At 51.5% G+C, this 19,245-nt stretch overlaps 1 protein-coding gene across 1 annotated transcript in view; it reads left to right on the top strand.

The window, feature by feature from the left end:
• LOC142297000 (cytochrome P450 2C14-like) overlaps positions 1-19,245 on the top strand; it is a 398,577-nt gene that overhangs the window by 290,643 nt on the left and 88,689 nt on the right. Inside the window, exon 5 of the mRNA XM_075341207.1 lies at positions 12,076-12,238. Coding sequence (XP_075197322.1) covers positions 12,076-12,238 — 163 coding nt within the window. The remainder of the gene's footprint in view (positions 1-12,075; positions 12,239-19,245) is intronic.

Here is a 19,245-nt window from a genome sequence, read left to right as displayed (position 1 = left end):
TCTCCTGAGTGGCTGTCGCAGGACCTCTGCTCAGTTCTGTGGCCTGGGTCTGCCTTGGGGTGGTGCTGCTGCTAGGGGAGTTTCCTTGGGGAGCAGCGGCCGCTGCAGTCCCCTGCTCTCAATGGGCGCTGCGTCCCAATTCACTCCCAGGGATGCCATTCCCAGGAGGCTCACGGGGGGACTCGGCAGGGGGCCCGCTAGTTGTTCAGGGTTCACCCCACCCCAGGCTCCGTCTGCAGGGATCTCAGGCAGGCCTCCGGTGCCCCACCGGGCGTCAGCGGGGCTGGCGGGGAAGGCCAGGGGGTCGGTGAAGAGGCCGGTCGGGGGCGCGTGGCAGGGCCATGGGTCCGGACGGATCGGGGGTTCATTTAGCTCACCCTGTTGCTGCTCCGCGGCATCCATCCACTGGCCCAGGCCCTCCGGTATCAGCGGTGTTTCCCTCTGCCGGTCCGCTTCCACCTCCACGCTGCTCAGCCTCCGGGCCAGGACTCGCATTTCCTCTTTCAGCAGGTCCAGCTCGGGATCCACTCTTCCGGTCCCTGGTGCACCTTGCTGCAGCTCCTCCGCCATGCTTCCGACCTGGGGAATGCTGCCTGGAACACTGCTCGAGTGCTCGACCACGCCACTCGGCTGCTCCCTTTTCCTTCTCGGAGGCGGGGCCGGAGGTTGCACTAGCAACTGGCGCCAGACTGGCGCCCAGCCCATCACGGCTGGCACCGCTCCGCTTAGTATCAGGTACATTTTCTTTATCTGCTGGTCGGGCGATTAGGCTCTCTCTGCCAGCCAGCCAGCTTATCTAGTCGCCACTTCTTCTTCTTCCGTTTTCTATGGCGGGCACCGCTTCGCGCGCTTTTCTTGGACAAGGGGGCGGGGCTTCTCTTCGCGCCCTTTCTTCTTACACGCCCCCCTTCTTCCCGCTCTCAGCAGCGCTAATGGCGGCGGTTTCTCAGTAAAGTACACAGTCTGTCACACGGTTCTCCAGGCGCACAGTACCCGGTCAGACCGGGCACGGAATCCTGTTTGTGACGCCAAAGTTGACTCGCCCACCCCAGGGCTATGGGACACCCGGTGCCGGGCCGGACTAGTCCGGTGGTAGTCAGTGGTGGCTGGGCCCAGCTCCGTGGCCCTGGTGGGTGTCAGTACAATATGTGGCTTGCTGAATAAAGGTTGTGTTCGTGACGCCACCTGTGGTATGCGGCTATTAAGCCGCCGCTGCTGTGTGAGGCCTCCGGGGGATGATATGGCAGCAGTGGTGGTGCTACTCCCCACAGGTGGAGCAATGCCCCGGGGCACAGTTGGTGCTTGTGAGTGTCTATGCAGCGGAAATAACAGAGACCACTTCAAGGGTGCAGTTCAAGTTCTTTACTCACAGTTCTTGTCACAGCTTTAGGGACCCTCAGACTGCTGGGACCACTGTCAGGGACCTTCGCCATTTCTGGGTGATTCAGAGAGTAAAAGCCGGTGCCCTTCTTTTAGTGTCTCTTTCTTCTGCTGTCTTCCTTAGCCTTGCCTTTGTTAGGATGGACCTGGCTTGGCCTCCACTACAGCCTCCAGGCTGGGGGGTCACCTGTCGGCTGATTGCCCCTTTTCTGGAAGTCTGCTATGGGTTCTGGCCCTGGGAGTCTACAACCTTACCTGGGCCTCGGTTTTTACTGTTTGGAGATGATTTTGCACTCCTCCAGTCTCTAGGGACCGTCCCCTGTTGCAGCTTAGTCTCTCCACCGATGTTACTGTGGAACAGGCCACCGCAGCCTACAACTACCCGAGGCACTTCTAGGGCCCTCTCTCCTTGGTACCTCTAGGCCTGCTCGTGATACTTCCAGGACTACCCGCGGCCCTGCGACTCCTTCTGTCTCCTCCGTGGTGTCACCTGGACCTCTGGGTCCCAGGGTCTTCACCAGGAAGTGTCTCCTTCAGTTTCTCTGCTCCTGTCTGACTTGGAGCTTTCTTTCCTTCTTTCTTTCTTTCTTTTCTTTCTCCTCCTTGCCTGCCTCCAGCAGGCCTCCTCCTCCCTCCTTTCTCTCGTTCTTCTCCTCCAACTACATGCTGCTTCTCTCTCTCCCTGAGGTAGACTGAAACTAACTTGACCTTCCTTTCTGTGTCTGCTCTCAGATGGCTCCTCCCACCTCCCAGTTGCTAAGCTGTAACCTATAGGAGCAGGGATGGGTCTTACGACCCCTCCCAGCATGCAGCATGGGAGGGTTGCCTGCCACTTTCCCTGGTCCTAGTATGTACCTAACAATGGGTGTAGTGTGGATTTACCAGGGGACCGGAGTTCACTCTCTTCCTCTCCCAGAATGGGGCATCACACCGCTGGTGGGGTGCAATGACCTGTGGCGACGGAAGCCTCAGGGGCGCCACAAGGTCGTCACAGGGACTACAACACAGCACCCCCACCCCGAGATAGGCACATCAGCCAGACACCAAATCCTTGTTGCCTCCCTCCAGGGGCTGATGTCCACACCAGGTGGTGTGGAGCCAGGCGGTTGGCCCCACCTACCGAGGAGTTCACAGTCCTGGAGGCGGGAGAAGGAAGTTAGTGAAGTTAGGGAAGTGGAAGAGTGAGGAGTAAAGTGGTAGTAGAGGAGCAAACTGACTGTGTCTGGGTACGTGGCCCGGGCACCGAGAGCAAGGTTGGCAGACGGTGGTGGCCGTCTGCAGGAGAGGCAGATCAACGCGGAACTGTAGGACCGAGGACGGGCGGTGGCCCGCCGGTACCGAACCGGGGAGCGAAGTGAAGCCAGTACAAACCGGCAGCGCCTGCGGACCCCGACAAGCCTTGGAGTCGCCGTTAAACAGGTAAAATCCATTAGTGACTGGAACCCCAGGGGTTTCCAAACAGCCAAGACCCGATTGAAGGCAACCGTCCAACCAGCACAAGGGAAATACAGCTACCGCCACAGCTAGAGTTCCCAGGGCCAGAGCCTGCGGGCGAAAGGGCTCCTCCAGCCCATATACACGATGGGGAGCGGGTTACCGGTGGGAAGCCATCGGGACCAAAGATACACAAAAGGTGCAGGGAAAGGCAGCCACCACCAACCGTCCGGGAGATACCACAACAGCCGGCTGCGGGACCCGTCCATCCAGCCGTTTGTTTTACCAGAGACTTTGCATCCATTTTTGGCTGAGTGAGTACTACCGTGCCGTCCGGCACCGCGCTGCGCAGTCCAAGCGACCCTGCACCTTGCCCGACCCTGCCTCCCCGTCTCCTCACCGGGCCCCGGGACCACCAACCCCCCCCTACCCACAGAGGGGAGAGAAACATCTCAGCTGCTCCCTGCCATCGCTCCCGGGATCCCCGTCAACAGCAGCGGTGGTGCCCCAACCTCACCACATACCGTCGGTGGCGTCACGGACCAAATCCCCCAAACCACACTACCCCCCCCTTTCACTCACGGGCGAGGAGCGCCGCTCGAGTCCCCGGATCTGGCCCACCGCTCGAGCCACCGAGCAGCAGCGCCGGACCCGAGCATGGTGAGCGATGCGCCCTCCCCACCCGCGACATGTCCACCACTGTTACTTGGAAAAATTTAGCTTTTTTTATGCATTAAGTATCTAATATTTGTTCTATTCTTCCTTCTTTTGCTTCCTCGTGAATTATGAAAAGGCAAATATTTGATCGATGGAGAGTTAAAATATGCATATAAATAGTCATATGAAAAAGTTTGGGCACCCCTATTAATGTTAACCTTTTTTCTTTATAACAATTTGGGTTTTTGCAACAGCTATTTCAGTTTCAAATATCTAATAACTGATGGACTGAGTAATATTTCTGGATTGAAATGAGGTTTATTGTACTAACATAAAATGTGCAATCCGCATTTAAACAAAATTTGACCGGTGCAAAAGTATGGGCACCTCAATATAAAAGTGACATTAATATTTTGTAGATCCTTCTTTTGCAAAAATCACAGCCTCTAGTCACTTCCTGTAGCTTTTAATGAGTTCCTGGATCCTGGATGAAGGTATATTTGACCATTCCTGTTTACAAAACAATTCCAGTTCAGTTAAGTTTGATGGTCGCCGAGCATGGACAGCACGCTTCAAATCATCCCACAGATTTTCAATGATATTCAGGTCTGGGGACTGGGATGGCCATTCCAGAACATTGTAATTGTTCCTCTGCATGAATACCTGAGTAGATTTGGAGCGGTGTTTTGGATCATTGTCTTGCTGAAATATCCATCTCCTGCGTAACTTCAACTTCGTCACTGATTCTTGCACATTATTGTCAAAAATCTGCTGATACTGAGTTGAATCCATGCGACCCTCAACTTTAACAAGATTCCCGGTGTCGGCATTGGCCACACAGCCCCAAAGCATGATGGAACCTCCACCAAATTTTACTGTGGGTAGCAAGTGCTTTTCTTGGAATGCCGTGTTTTTTTGCCTCCATGCATAACACCTTTTTGTATGACCAAACAACTCAATCTTTGTTTCAGCAGTCCACAGGACCTTCTTCCAAAATGTAACTGGCTTGTCCAAATGTGCTTTTGCACACCTCAGACAACTCTGTTTGTGGTGTGCTTGCAGAAACGGCTTCTTTTGCATCACTTTCCCATACAGCTTCTCCTTGTGCAACGTGCGCTGTATTGTTGACCGATGCACATTGACACCATCTGCAGCAAGATGATGCTGCAGGTCTTTGAGGGTGGTCTGTGGATCTTCCTTGACTGTTCTCACCATTCTTCTTCTCTGCCTTTCTGATATTTTTCTTGGCCTGACACTTCTAGGCTTAACAAGAACTGTACCTGTGTTCTTCTTTTATTTCCTTACTATGTTCCTCACAGTGGAAACTGACAGTTTAAATCTCTGAGACAACTTTTTCTATCCTTCCCCTGAACAACTATGTTGAATAATCTTTGTTTTCAGATCATTTGAGAGTTGTTTTGAGGAGCCCATGATGCCACTCTTCATAGGAGATTCAAATAGCAGAACAACTTGCAAGTGGCCACCTTAAATACCTTTTCTCATGATTGGATACACCTGCCTATGAAGTTCAAAGCTGAATGAGGTTACAAAACCAATTTAGTGCTTTAGTAAGTCAGTAAAAAGTAGTTAGGAGTGTTCAAATCAAGAAATTGATAAGGGTGCCCATACTTTTGCACCGGTCAAATTTTGTTTAAATGTAGATTGCACATTTTCTGTTAGTACAATAAACCTCATTTCAATCCAGAAATATTACTCAGTCCATCAGTTATTAGATATATGACACTGAAATAGCTGTTGCAAAAACCCAAATTGTTATAAAGAAAAAAGGTTAACATTAATAGGGGTGCCCAAACTTTTTCATATGACTGTATGGGCAAAGCCAGAACACAGGCCACACGTGAAGTCACCGTGTCTCCTTCTGAAACTTCCCAGTCTCACATGTTGCTAATAAATATGCAGATGATCACATGCTAGGGTTAGATACATGGATCAGTGTAGTGCATCACACAAGATGAGATTAGTTGTGTGGTCCTGCTCCATACACGTTGAATAATCTGCGCGAGGATATGGTGGTCCTAGAGGAAGAGGAGGAAGCAGAGAAGGATGCAGAAGGGATACCAATATCTCCAAGGTCTGGACTGTTGTCGCACAGGCGGGTGGCATGGTGGATACTAATGTGTAAAGCAGACAGTTTGGATGTGGTTGTGCATGGAGGAATATTGGGGCTAAAGGAGGGGCTCAGAGGCTTTCTTACAGAAGGGAAAGTTTATATGAAAAAAAAATATAAACAATTTCTTAAGGAAGTACATATATTATAGTTAGTACCCAAATATGTCATGCGCTAGATATTTATTTGAAGCGCGGACTTTCTTTCTTATGTTACTGACTCACAAGTACAGTATGACAAACTCAAACAATCATGTTTATGTTTGTTTTTTAATAAAAACTTTTCCAGGTACCATGGACATCACAGATCCCATCACATTGGTTCTTTCTGTCATTGTGACTCTTTCCATTGCCTTATTTTTCTTTGGACGGCAAAGAAATGCTCATAATCTGCCCCCCGGACCAAGACCCCTACCGATCATTGGCAATTTGCATATTCTGGACCGGAATAGACCATATAAGACATTGCATCAGGTAACATTTAGATTTTATTTATATTTTATTAATCTTGAATTATTCTGTTCTATCTGAGGTTAAAGGAATGGCTAAATACAGTTTGTAGAGCAGATATTTAAAGGGGTTATCTAGTTGACTTTTTTTATTATTTCCCTATTGGGCTACATTGGGGCCACTTACCTGCCCTGCTGTCAGCCCCTCTCCCCCGGCTCAGAGTGGTCATGTGACCGCTCCTACCGTGATTTTGCTGCTTCTGGTCATTTCATGTCAACATGGACAGGACCATGTTGACATGCAAATCTGTGAACAGCTTGTTGCCGCCCTGCTGGGCGGGTACAGTGCGTGGAGTCCCTGCCCCTCTTCCCTGCACCCTCCCACACATACCACCGCACCCCGTACTCTCCCCGCCCACGGTGTCACCGCCAGCATCGGGCCCCCTGCTCAGGATAGCAGGAGTGCCCGTGCAGTCTGTGTCTCGCTCTCTGCCAGCCCCGCGTCTGCCCGCACTGCAGTATTAGAAGCTTCTCACACTGCAGTATCAGCAGCTTCTCACACTGCAGTGTGGGCAGCTGCGGGAATGATGAGTGCTGCTGTCAGGAGGTTAGTTGAGATCATTACCTGCTGTGACAATCTCCTGCTCTCCTGACATCAGCGCTGTGACTGCCTTCTATGCCTGCTGTGTTCACTAGCGGTGACTTCACGGGCTCCCGCAATTCTTCGCTGAGAACGCGGCGGGCATAGAAGGCAGTGACAGCGCTGACATCAGGAGTGCAGGAGATCATCACAGCAGTTAATGATCTCATCTAACCTCCTGACAGCAGCGCTCGTCATCCCCTGCAGTGACCTGGGCTGCCCTATAGATGTTAGCTCAGGTCACTGCACTAGTCTCCCAGCCAATGGGGAACATTCTGTTCTTCATTGACTGGGACAGTGACTATGGTATGGATCATCGTGGAACACCCTTATTGGATTACGCTGGACCCGGATTTGATTGTTCTTTTCAATAAATTGATGAAAGAGGTAATGTTTTGGGGAATGTTTTCTCAAATAAAACTTTTTTTGTTGTATATTTTTTTTTATTACTGACTGGGTTGGTGATGTTGGGTATCTGATAGACGCTTGACATCACTAACCCCAGGGCTTGATGCCAGGTCACATTACATGTCGCGGGCGGGGAGGAGGGTGTAAGCACACAGCGCTCACCCCTTCTGCTCGGGTCCGGCAGCTGCTCAATGGTGGCTCGAGCGGTGGGCCGGATCCCGGGGTTTTCTCGAGCGACACTCCTCGCCCGTGAGTGAAAGGGGGTGTTTGTTGGGTGTGGGGATTGTTATAGTTCGTGACGCCACCCACGGTTGTGGTGATTGCACCACCGCTTCTCAGTGTGGGGGTCCCGGGGATGGTGATGCGGAGCAGCCAGGTGTTGTGTTGCCCCTCCGTGGGTAGGGGTTGGTGATCCCGGGGCCCGGTGATGAGATGTGAAGTGTAGGGCCTGGAGGGCGCAGGGACGCGGGGGCAGCGCTGTGCCTTGCGGCACTATGGTACTCACTCAGCCTGACACACGGACACAGTTTGTACGGTAAACCAACGGCTGGTAGGACGGTCCCACAGACGGCTGCACCTGCACTCCCGGTAGGTGACGGTGATGTCTCTCTTCCTTGCACCTGTGTTGACTGATGGTAGCGGTGGATTCCCTCCGGTTACCCACTCCCTGGCTGCAATCTGGGCCGGAGGAGCTCTACACTTTGCCCGCAGGCGCTGGCCCTGGGGAAACTGGTGCCCTGGCGGTGGCGGTGTCTCCCCGGTTCAGGTTGGGCTGTTGCCTTCACTCGGGACTTGGTTGTTGGGGGAGCTGCGTCCCCGTCACTGACGGATTTGGCAAATCTGGCGACTCCTAGCCTTGCCGGGGTCCGAGAGGCCCCTGCCCTGGTGCTGACTGTCCTTCGGAACACTGCTCCAGACCACCGGGCACACAGCCAACGGGGTCCTTCCAGGAACTTCCAAACGGTCCCCCTCCAGACAGTCACCGCCGTTGCTGACCTTGCTGTTCTGGCCCTCATAAAGCTGGACTCTTCAGGCTTCTTTCTCCTCTGTCACTTCTCCTGCTTTCCTCCTTTTCCACTTCTCTACTTTCACTTTCACTTTCCTTTACTCCCAAACTGAACTCTCCTCTTTACTCTTGCCCTGCCTGGGCTTCACTCCTTCCACTTCCTCCTCCCTGACAGAACTGCACTCAAGCCCTGCCTGGGCTACTCTGCTGTTCACTCTCTCATGTCCCTCACTGGACTGCCTGGTTACTTCCTGCCTCCAGAGCTGTGAGCTCCTCGATGGGCGGAGCCAACCGCCTGGCCCACCCCCTGGTGTGCATCATCAGACTCCTGGAGGAAGGCAACAAGGATTTGTGGTTAGCTGTGATGTGCCTACCTGGAGTGTGGGGTGTGGTGGTGTTGTGACCTGTGACCCCTGGCTTGCCCAGGGCGACACATTACACATCTAGCATCAACCCCATATATTACCCCGTTTGCCACCACACCAGGACACAGGATGAGCTGGGGCGAAGCACCAGGATTGTCAGATCTAATGGATGTGCCACTTCTGGGGCAGCTGTAGCCTGCTATTTTTAGGCTGGGGAGTGTCCAATAACAGTGGACCTCCCTAGTCTGAGAATACCAGACCCCAGCTGTCCATTTTACCTTGGCTGGTGATCCAATTTAAAATAACAGCGTGGGGTGCCCTCTGTTTTGGATTACCAGCCAAGGTGAAGCTGCTTCTGTCTGTTTTACCCTAGCTGGCTTCAAAAGATAGTGGCACCCAAACGTCGTTTTTTTTTTAAAATTATTTATTTATTTTTTGGCTAAATACAAGGCTAAGCACCCACATGAAAGTCACTAAAGGGTGCCAGCTTAAAATATGCGGGGGGGTGGGACATTATATATGTCTTTCTCATCTATCTATCTATCTATCTATCTATCCCTCTGTTCATTCATTCAGTCATTCATTCATCCCTCTATCTCTCTGTCTCTATATCTATCTATCCATCTTTATCTACTCATCTATTTATCTTTCTTGCTGCTTTCATTTTTTGCGGTCTGAAAAAAAAATGGAAGGCACACAGATGACACACAGATGCATCTGTGAAAAAAGTGGACCATTTTTTGTGGACCGCAAAAATGGAATGGTCATGTGAATGTAGCCTACATGTATTCCCTATAGGTGTAGGGGTCGGTACAGAATGATGGTGAGAGGGAGGAGGGGAGCAGTGCAAAATGATGGTGGGGGGGTACAGAGCGCTGTGTGTGTGTGTGTGTGTGTGGGGGGGGGACGGTTGCAGAGCCTGATGTGGTGTGGGGTGCAGAGCCCGATGTGTGTGTGGGGGTGCAGAGCCCTATGTGGTGGGGGGTGCAGAGCCCTATGTGTGTGTTTTTTTATTATTTATTTATTTATTTTACTGCATTATATAGACCCGCCCGCAGGCGGCTGTGATTGGTTGCAGTGAGACAGCTGTCACTCATCGTGGGGGCGTGTCTGACTACAACCAATCATGGGTACCGGTGGGCGGGGAAAGCACGGAATACCTGATTGAATAATGAAGCGGCAGTCATTTTCTAAAGAGCAAAATACGCCGCAGATTTCTGACAGCCGTGCAGCAAGGCGCCCATGATCGGTGAGTAGGAAAGAGAGAGGGATTGTGCTGGGGATGCAGGACGCATGCAGACAGCAACGTGTGCACATAGCCTTACTGTGAAAAGCCACGTTTTTGTTGATCGAACCGTTATCAAACTTAACTCGAACTGTCGAGCTTTTAGCAAAAAGCTCAGGTTCGAGCTCGAGCTCGAACACCCCCAATATCACTCGAACATGAAATTGGCGAACCTCGAACATCGCTTAACTCTACTGTTTATAGCAGCACTTACCAAGTGCTTATTAAATCCTGTATCCATGACTGAATCATGGCTATGGGCGGGACAGGCCCAAGCAAGTACTGCATGAAATAAATATCCGTTGGACGACCTTGATGGCTGAATGTGAACAGCCACTAATTGCCAAAATCAAGACAGGTGGAAAAACAAACCCGATTGGGGTGCTTTGGCAAGATGGAGGTCAGCCACCAACCAATTCAATGATTTTGGCAATTGGTGGCTGTTCACATTCAGTCATCAAGCCCTGTCCACAGGCTATTTACTTCATGCAACATTTGCTTGGGCCTGTCCCATCCACGGCCATGATTCAGTCATGGGTACGGTATTGAAAAGCACCAGGTAAGTGCTGCTAAGAACAGTTCTACTTTTTTATATGTGAAGCCGTATGGCACATTTTATATAAAAAAATTTAGAGTAGGACTGCCCCAGAGAGAATTTTTAGTGCAGTAGTGCACATTTAGTGCTGGCTTTCTTGCTTTTTCTTCATTAGTTATATGCACCCAGAACTGCTCGTGGTACTGGGCGCATATTGCACCTGACAGGTTCCCTTTAACAGTTTATTTACATATTATAAAAAATGTAGATTTCTCTCGAATAAGACTTCAAATTGTAGATATCGAGGTATCATTTTATTCAACTTCTTATTAACTGCATGGCCAAATAAAAGGCTTCGAAGATTTGGTCCTACTAATTGAATCCCTATAAGGGCACAGTCCATTTGATAGAATCTCTATTGTTAGAAAGGTCAGCTAGCTCACCAATTAGCAGATTGAAGGGTCATGCCAATGGATCACCAATGATCAGCTGTAACTTGTGGGTAAATCTAGTAGGAAGTATTCAATTTCCATGCCACCACAGGGGAATTTAAGGATTACCCAGCTCTCCTTTAAACCATTTGGATACCCCTTTATGCACTCACTGTACATATTAAGTCCTCCAGCACAAAATACTGTTCTAAAGCCACTTTTCACATGGGCTGAGAGTCTTGAAAAGGAGATCCCCCTCCCCTGTTTACTTGGAATCCTCTAGTGGGTATAATTGACAGTGACAGTGGTTTTACTATTCCGACAACCCAAATAAGTTCATGGATTTATAACTTTATGGTGTCCTGGGAAAAAACATGACATTGGTATAGTCGAGTTTCCCCTTTACCACCTTTTTATGTAACCCTCCTTAATCCAAACAACTATGAAATAACCACAGACAACTAAGTTGGATGTAAATGGCCGCAGCAGCCTTTATTTTATATATATATATATATATATATATATATATATATATATATATATATATATATATAATACACAATAGGGGTGAGGTCCTTGAAGCCCATAAATCTGGTGTTTGACTAGTAACCCAATAAACACTACCTTCCCTCTAAACCATACTTACTCCCAGCTGCAACCACCAACTCAGGAGCACCAATATAAAAGTGGGAGGGGGAAGGGTTAAATCCCAAATTTGACATTCCATTGCCGGTGTTCCCCCAAAATCACCAGATCACCAACCCAAACCAGGAAATTAAAGGGATCCACATCTCCTTGGACATCAATACAATTTACACTGACTTTGAGAACATACCCCAACCGCCAACTGCCACCATAACCCTGCACACCATCACCAAGGAATGGAGGGTTGGCGGGACAATCCCTAGGGAGCCGCAGGCCAAAAAGGTCCTCCCCCTCCAAGCTGCCCTACATATACCCCAACAATCCCCTGGTATCCACCTCCCTTTTCTGGTCACCTCCCCCTAACCAAAGTCATGCCGGCCTCCACCTACACCGGAGGTGGGGATTCCGGCCGTATATACTGGAGAAGTTTAGACAATCTGAATCTGCAAATGGGTGGTTTAGGGTTTAGACCTGGGGTCAGGAATAAAAAGTGTTCCTCATTTTCTAACACAAATGTTTATACCTTTTCATAATGGCACCTGCTTTTTTGTACATGGGAGCTACCTCTCTCAGTGGCTCTCTGTTCTTACTTCCGTTCCTGAGTAGGTATTACAAAGATCTTTAAGTAATCAAATTATGGATGCCAAAAATAAGTGTCATAGTGTTAACATTTCTGGAATTTTGTATAACGAAACCTACTTTTAATTTTCCAGCTCTCTAAGAAGTATGGACCTATATACACGATACAATTAGGACAAGAGAAAGTCGTTGTGCTTTGCGGATACGATGCTGTGAAAGACGCCCTGGTCAATCATGCAGACGAATTTTCAGGAAGACCAAAAGTGCCAATGTTTTATGAAATAGCAAAAGGACACGGTAAATGGGAAGGGAAAACGGAAGTATTACTTTCCATGTCAGGTTAAACTCTGTAACATTGTCATTATGATTGTGGGTTGGTGACACTATCAGAGGAGAATTAAGGGTAGCCAGTACCCCGGGCAGTTTAGAAGGCGAGGGTCCCCCATTCTGAAGTATCATGTGATATTTCGCATGATCATCTTTTCATAGATCATAAGATAGGTGTGAGACAATAGATTCTATTATGTTCCTATAGTTTCCATCTTGTCCTATAGCTAATGATGTAAGAGGGCTCAGCTACCACTGATGGGCGGGGGACTTTCACATTTCCATTCATGCCCCTGTTGTTCTTATTGATACATAGTTCAGAGGGACAAGGGCTTTGCTTGTGACCCTATATAAACTGGTTACATGTGCTAATAAAGCAAAATTCTTTGAGTACACCATACTAAGAGTGTGCTTTATTGACTTCCCAAGCGCTCGTAAAACAAATCTTATTAATTTGGAGTTACAGAAGCATAAAAGGAGAGTATTTCGCTCACATAGGCCATGTGATTAGTTTGACGCCCTGACAAAAATCAGGTTGTCACAGGAGACTGCATCCATCTTCTAGATGCAGGACTCTCTCCTCCTTGTCCTTCACAGGTACAACCCCACACAGGTACAACACGAGCCACAAAAGCCTAGTCACCCCTCCCAAGGACAATAGGGACACACCAGTGGGCGGGGTCAGGCAGATGGTGACGCCCACCTAGGGGTCCTGAGGTGTCAGGGGAGGAAACAAGTCAGATAAGTCTGGGGAGTGGAAGTTAGAGGAGTGCAGTGGTAGTCGGGGGTTGTAGCTCCCCGACTACCGGACTACCTGAGCTGATAAGGTGGCAGACGGCAAAGCAGGGCCATAGGCGATGGAGATCCGGTCGCGGGAGACCTTAAGTGGACCTGGGCAGGGTTGTAGCCCGCCGGTGCCGACAGCGGGAATCCGGTCCGAAGGCCGTGCACAGTCGGGGTACCTGGACCCTAGGGCGAGGACACTTCAAGCACTTTTCCAATCAACCAGCAGGGGACAAGATTCCAAGTCTTGTCCCACTAGCAGCCCAGATAGAGCGAGACGGAAGCCCAACGCGGGGATAGTGCGTCTGCAAGTGCCTGCTAAAATCCCAAGGGTCAAATCTCGTGGTTGACAGCTCCCACAGCTCCCACTGCAAAGACACTGGACGCGGACTTACCCCGTTTCCTGCGGACTTGTCAACACACAAGACAACAACACAGAAGTGCAGGAGGAAGGGCCCCTGTCCTGTCTACTAGTGTGCGGGACCCGAGCACACCCCTCCGGAGGCTACCGGTATCCGGCACTTGGTTTACTATCTGGACTCTGTGTGACTTTATTCAAATAGTGAGTACACCGGTATCATCCGGTCCATCCCTGCAGACTGCGCCCCAGCACTCCACTCCACCTAGACCTGGGCCCCCGGGACAACACCTCCCCTACCCGTGGAGGGGATATCACCCTGCTGCACTGCTCCATCAGCACCAGGTGCCCCATACCAAGGCAGCGGCGGTGCCACCAACCATCACCGCAACCCACGGGTGGCATCACTGACAAACTCGCCCCTGTAAATAACCCCTTTATTCAGTTGTGGGGCAGCGGGCTGCTGCACAAGCCCCGGGTCCGGCTGCCACTCGAGCCACAGCCATGATCCCTGATCCAAGCGGCCCCCATTGCCGTGGTCTGTGCCCCCGCCAGAGACAATTAGCACGCAGATGCAGATCTGTACATGCCAAACGAGCGCCACGCAAGTTTCTTTCCCTTATATACAGCACTAAACATAATAGAGCAGGGGGGGAGAAATTTAACATAGCCCTTGTTTACAGCAGCAGCCCCACATAGCCCCTTTATACAGCAGCAGCCCCACATAGCCCCTGTATACAGCAGCAGTGCCACATAGCCCCTGTATACAGCAGTAGCCCCACATAGCCCCTTTATACAGCAGCAACCCCACATAGCCCCTGTATACAGACTGGCCTCTATGAACATTATGAGCCTCACATAGCCTCCTATATACAGCAGGAGACCCACATAGCCCTTATATACAGCATGAGCCCAACATAGCCCCTATGAACAGCAGGAGACCCACATGGCCCCTGTATAAAGCAGGAGCCCCAGATAGCCTTTGTATGCAGCAGGAGCCCCACATATCCCCTGTATACAGTAGGAGCCCCAATAGCGACTGTACACAGCAGGAGCCCCACATAGCCCTTCTATACAGCAGGAGCCTCACATAGCCTCCTATATAGATCAGGAGCCCCAGATAGCCCCCTTTGTCTGCCTCTTTTTTATCATTTAGATCTCACTGATTATTCAGTGATCTGCCTCTTTTTAAATTCTGTACTGCCGCCACTGTCATTGGAATGGGTGGCACGTGAGAAGTGTGATTCCACAGAATGCCTTCAATAAAATGACGCCTTAGGCGGCGCATGTGTGACGCCCTTGGACTATCAGGTCGTCACAGGGTATTGTACAATCTGCCCTCCCGTGCAATATCCACCTCCTCCTTGGTTATGGGTCCCCAACTACATGGTGTTGCCTACACCAGCTAATTAAATCCTAGGTACACTCTACACCACACCCACCAGACACATCAGTGGACGGCCTGAGTGGAATAGGGTCGCCCACTTGGGGGGTTGGTTAGGGGAGGTCAGGAGTGTCAGGTGGGGAGAGAAGTGTGTTGGAAGTGAATGAGAGAGGAGGTCAGGAACAGACTGTGGTCTGGGCCTAGAGGAGCTGGACCCCCGGTCGCAGGGGATCGTGGCAAGGGGCACGGAACTGTTGAGGAGGACACCCGGTGGCCTTGCACCATCATCGGGCTGGGACCAGGGCACGACAGGGTATGTGTGTGGCGCCCTGGACAAGCCAGGACGTTACAGGTACTGCAACAACACACCCCACACCCTGGCTAGGCACACCAAGGTCAAACACAAATCCTTTTTGCCTCCCGCCAGGGGCTGATGTCCACACCAGGGGGTGGGCCAGGCGGTTGGCCCCGCCCACCGAGGAGTTCACAGTCCTGGAGGCGGGAAAAAGGAGTGAGATCAGTTTTGGAGTTTGAGGAGTGAAGTGGTAGTAGAGGAGACTGACCGTGTCCGGGTGCGTGGCCCGGGCACATACAGCAAGGTTGGCAGACGGTGGTGACTCTCTGCAGGAGAGGCTGATTGAAGTGAACCGTAAGGACCCAGGACGAGCGGTGGCCCGCCGGTACCGGATCGGGGAGCGAAGAGAATCCAGCACCATTCGGCAGGGCCTACGGACCCCGACCAGGCTAGGAGTCGCCGTAAAACCGGTCAAATCCGTTAGCGAAGGGAACCTCCGGGGTTTCCCAGTAGTCAAGACCCGATTGAAGGCAACCGCTCAAACCATGAAGGGAAATACAGTCACCGCCAAGGCTACAGTTCCCAGGGCCAGAGCCTGCGGGCAAAAGGGGCTCCCTCAGCATCTATCCAAGCTGGGGAGCGGGTTACCGGTGGGAAGCCATTAGAACCGTGAACATAACACAGGTGCAGGGAAAGGCAGTCAACACCAACCTACCGGGAGAGCTACCGCAGCCGTCTGTGGGACCCGTCCATCCAGCCGTTTGTTTTACCGGAGACTTTGCATTCATCATTGGCTGAGGGAGTACCACTGTGCCGTGTGGCATCGTGCTGCCCCCGCGACCCTGCACCTCACCAGGCCCCGTAACCCGCCTGCCATCCCTCCCTCCCTCACCGGGCCCCGGGACAACCAACCCCCCTACCCACGGAGGGGAGAAACAACATCCAAGCTGCTCCCTGTCATCGCTCCCGGGATCCCCGTCCAGAGCAGCGGTGGTGTCACAACCTCACCACAACCGTGGGTGGCGTCACGGACAATATCCCTAAACCAAACTACCCCCTTTCACTCACGGGCGAGGAGCGCCGCTCGAGTCCACGGGATCCGGCCCACCGCTCGAGCCACCACCGAGCAGCAGCAGCCGGACCCGAGCAGTGGGTGAGCGCAGCGTCCCCTCCTCCGCCCGCGACACATGGACCCTAGATCAGGGAGTAGCTTCAGGCAACCTGACAATTTACCCGACAAGAACGGAGCCTTCAAGATCCACTGTCCACCCTCTCCAGAATCGGGGTACTAGCGCAACGAGGGGGATAGGACTTTCCACTAAAATGGTCCAGAAAATCCCAAGCGTGAACCCAGAGAGCAAGCTCCCACATTTAGCCATAGTGGGGAGTGGGACCCAGCAAGTTCCATACTACCGGGACCGACAAAGAAGAGAATTTAGTGCCAGGAGGCAGATCACGGATCACAAGGCAGCACCATTGGGGACGGAACCCAAACTAGCTCCCCTCAGCGGCAGCAGTATTCAGAACTTTGGTTTATCTAGTTGTCGGTGTCAGCTTTATGGACTGAGTGAGTACGCAAGTGACCCCCTTCTCATCCGACGGCACTCCCCGGTCTCCATCACCGAGTCCCAGAGCATCCCCCCTACCCGTGGAGGGTTCTAACACCTGGCTGCCCCATTCCATCACCCCGGGTACTCCCAACTGCAGCGGTGGTACTCCAAATTACCACATACCATGGGTGGTGTCACAAACTTTAACACAATCCCCTGTAAATACCCCCTTCATTTGAGTGGCCGCACGACCCCCGGGTCCGGAGACCCCTTGAGCCACGGCGGATCCAGATCCGAGCAGCCCGGCTGCTGACACGGGGGCGGCACACATGCACAGATCAACATTTCAGCTCAATTACTTTTTCACTGAGCCAATATGTGGATCTGCGCATGTGACGCGCCCATGGGGTCTTGTGGTTACCCGTCACTGGGCCGCGATGCATCTCCTGATTTGCCGCAGTGGCCTTGTCCAGTTCCGTGACCCGGGCGGTGTCAATATAGCTGGGGATGGGGACAATGGGAGAGGTTGTTCGTGACGCACCTGTGGTGTGCGGCCAATTATTAGCCGCCGCTACATGACTTCTCACTTCTGAGGCAGATGGTAATGCAGCTCGGGTGTCACAGCTCTCCACAGGCACAGTTTGGCCCCAGGGAGGATGATATGAGTGGTAGCCGCCTATGGCGAAGGGGCACAATTATGGAAGCACCGGCATTAACGGGAGGACACAGATGGTGCAGTTCAAGTTCTTTACTCACTGGAAGCACACCGCCGTTGGAGCACCGAGCTACACTGTGATGGGCTTCAGCCGATCCTGGATACGTCGGAGGTCGAGGCCGGTGTTTCCTTCTGTGCGTCTCCATTCTACAGTTTCCCTCCACCTCCAGCTCCTGGGCCGTGGAACAGGTCATAGGTGCCTTCTGCACTCCCCACAAACCCTGGGATCCCTCTTTTTTCCTAAGAACCTAGGTCGAGATTCCAGCTCCAGACCACGGGCACCGAACTGTCCTGGTCTCTGCTAATCTCCTCCTGAGTGCGACCTGGTGCTTCCTGCACCCGGAACAGACTGACTACTGAATGTGATAGTTCCTACAGTAACTACACCTGTTGGTGCCCCGTCTCCCGGGTTCCTGAACTAGTGGGCAAGAGGTCCATTACCTCATGATAGCCACCCCAGCATCTACCCTAGCCCAATCCCAGTGGAAGAGCTCCCGTGTTTATGTGTTGGATGAGTGTGTTGATGGTGATTACTGGTGACTACCTCCTCTATTTCTGAGATGAATACTGCACCTCGGGTGAGGTGCAGTACCCTGTGGCACCTGAAGCCGCAGGGGCACCACAAATGCATTACATCCGCCGTTATTTCATTAAAAACCTGCAGACAGGCCAAAAAATCACTCTGTGCATGCACCGCCCACAGCAGTGCTTATGGTGACGAAACTGAACTTCAAAAATGAGGGAGGCCACTGAATGATCAGTGACTTGTAAAAGCAACAAAGAAGGGTGGTAGAGGTGTGGCGAAGTAGAAAAAGACCTTACCCTCCAATTTCTGCAGTGATGCACAGGATATGTCATTAAATGAAAAATTAGAGGATGATTATTCAACAATCAGAGATTGTATTCCTTAACCTCAGACATCAGTTTAATAGTTTAATCAATTTACTTTATATAGTGCTAATACTGCTAGCAGGTTCTCTTAAGTTTCTATTGTATATTACTGGATAAAATTTACAGTATATTATGTTTCATATAGATAAGATGTTGTAATCTCTTCATTCTAAAGGCTCCCATACTCATTGGACTAATGTAAGCAAAACCCACCGATATCTAATTTGTATGACGGAGCAATGTGTATAGGAGCATCGGCCGACTAATGTTCGGAAGAGATGTCAATCAGGTGTATCTGAACTCAGACTGCTGATCGCATTGTTGTCCCTGAGATATGCCGCCGGTCAACGTGTCAGGAACGCTCGGTGGAACGCGAGCTCCTGTGTATGGGAGAATCGTCTTAGATAGCTGTCAGAAAGCCATGGAACCCATAGGGTGTAGGGGCGACATGACAGCCCGGAGGGTAGGGAGTTGATGGGGTTAAACAGTGTTGGTTCGTTTAACAATGAGGAAAAGAAGGTGATTGGTTAGGGGGTGGAGTGTGGTGGAAGGAAAGGAGGGAGCTTTATGGTGTATATAATAGGAGGTGGGAGTCCATTACCTCCTCTTGCATTTTCTGGATGACAGCTTGGACGGGCTGGGGAACCTCCATCATGACATCCAGCATGATGGATCCGGACATCGCAGATCTGCAGCTTGGACGGGCTGGGGAACCTCCATCATGATGTCCTGAGGAATCCTCGGATCTGGTCAGCATGGCGGTGCAGGGCGCCCAGGTAGTGCAGTCCTACACCCAGGCTGCCTGGGTGTCTCCTCGGCACCTTCCCCTCCCCCCCCCCCCTCTTCGCTGTAGTGCTGGCAGTTTCAGGACTCGCCGGGGTCTTTTGGGGAAGGTGGGGGTGAGGAGGACAACGTGAGAGCCCGCACTCCCGTGGGGGACCCTCCGTAGCTGGGTGGGCGGCGGTATCTTGCAGCGCCCTCTCTGGCTGTCGGGAAGAATC

Source organism: Anomaloglossus baeobatrachus, chromosome 3 (genome assembly GCF_048569485.1).
Source record: "Anomaloglossus baeobatrachus isolate aAnoBae1 chromosome 3, aAnoBae1.hap1, whole genome shotgun sequence".
Classification (NCBI taxonomy): domain Eukaryota; kingdom Metazoa; phylum Chordata; class Amphibia; order Anura; family Aromobatidae; genus Anomaloglossus; species Anomaloglossus baeobatrachus.
This window is presented reverse-complemented; position numbering and strand designations above follow the sequence as displayed.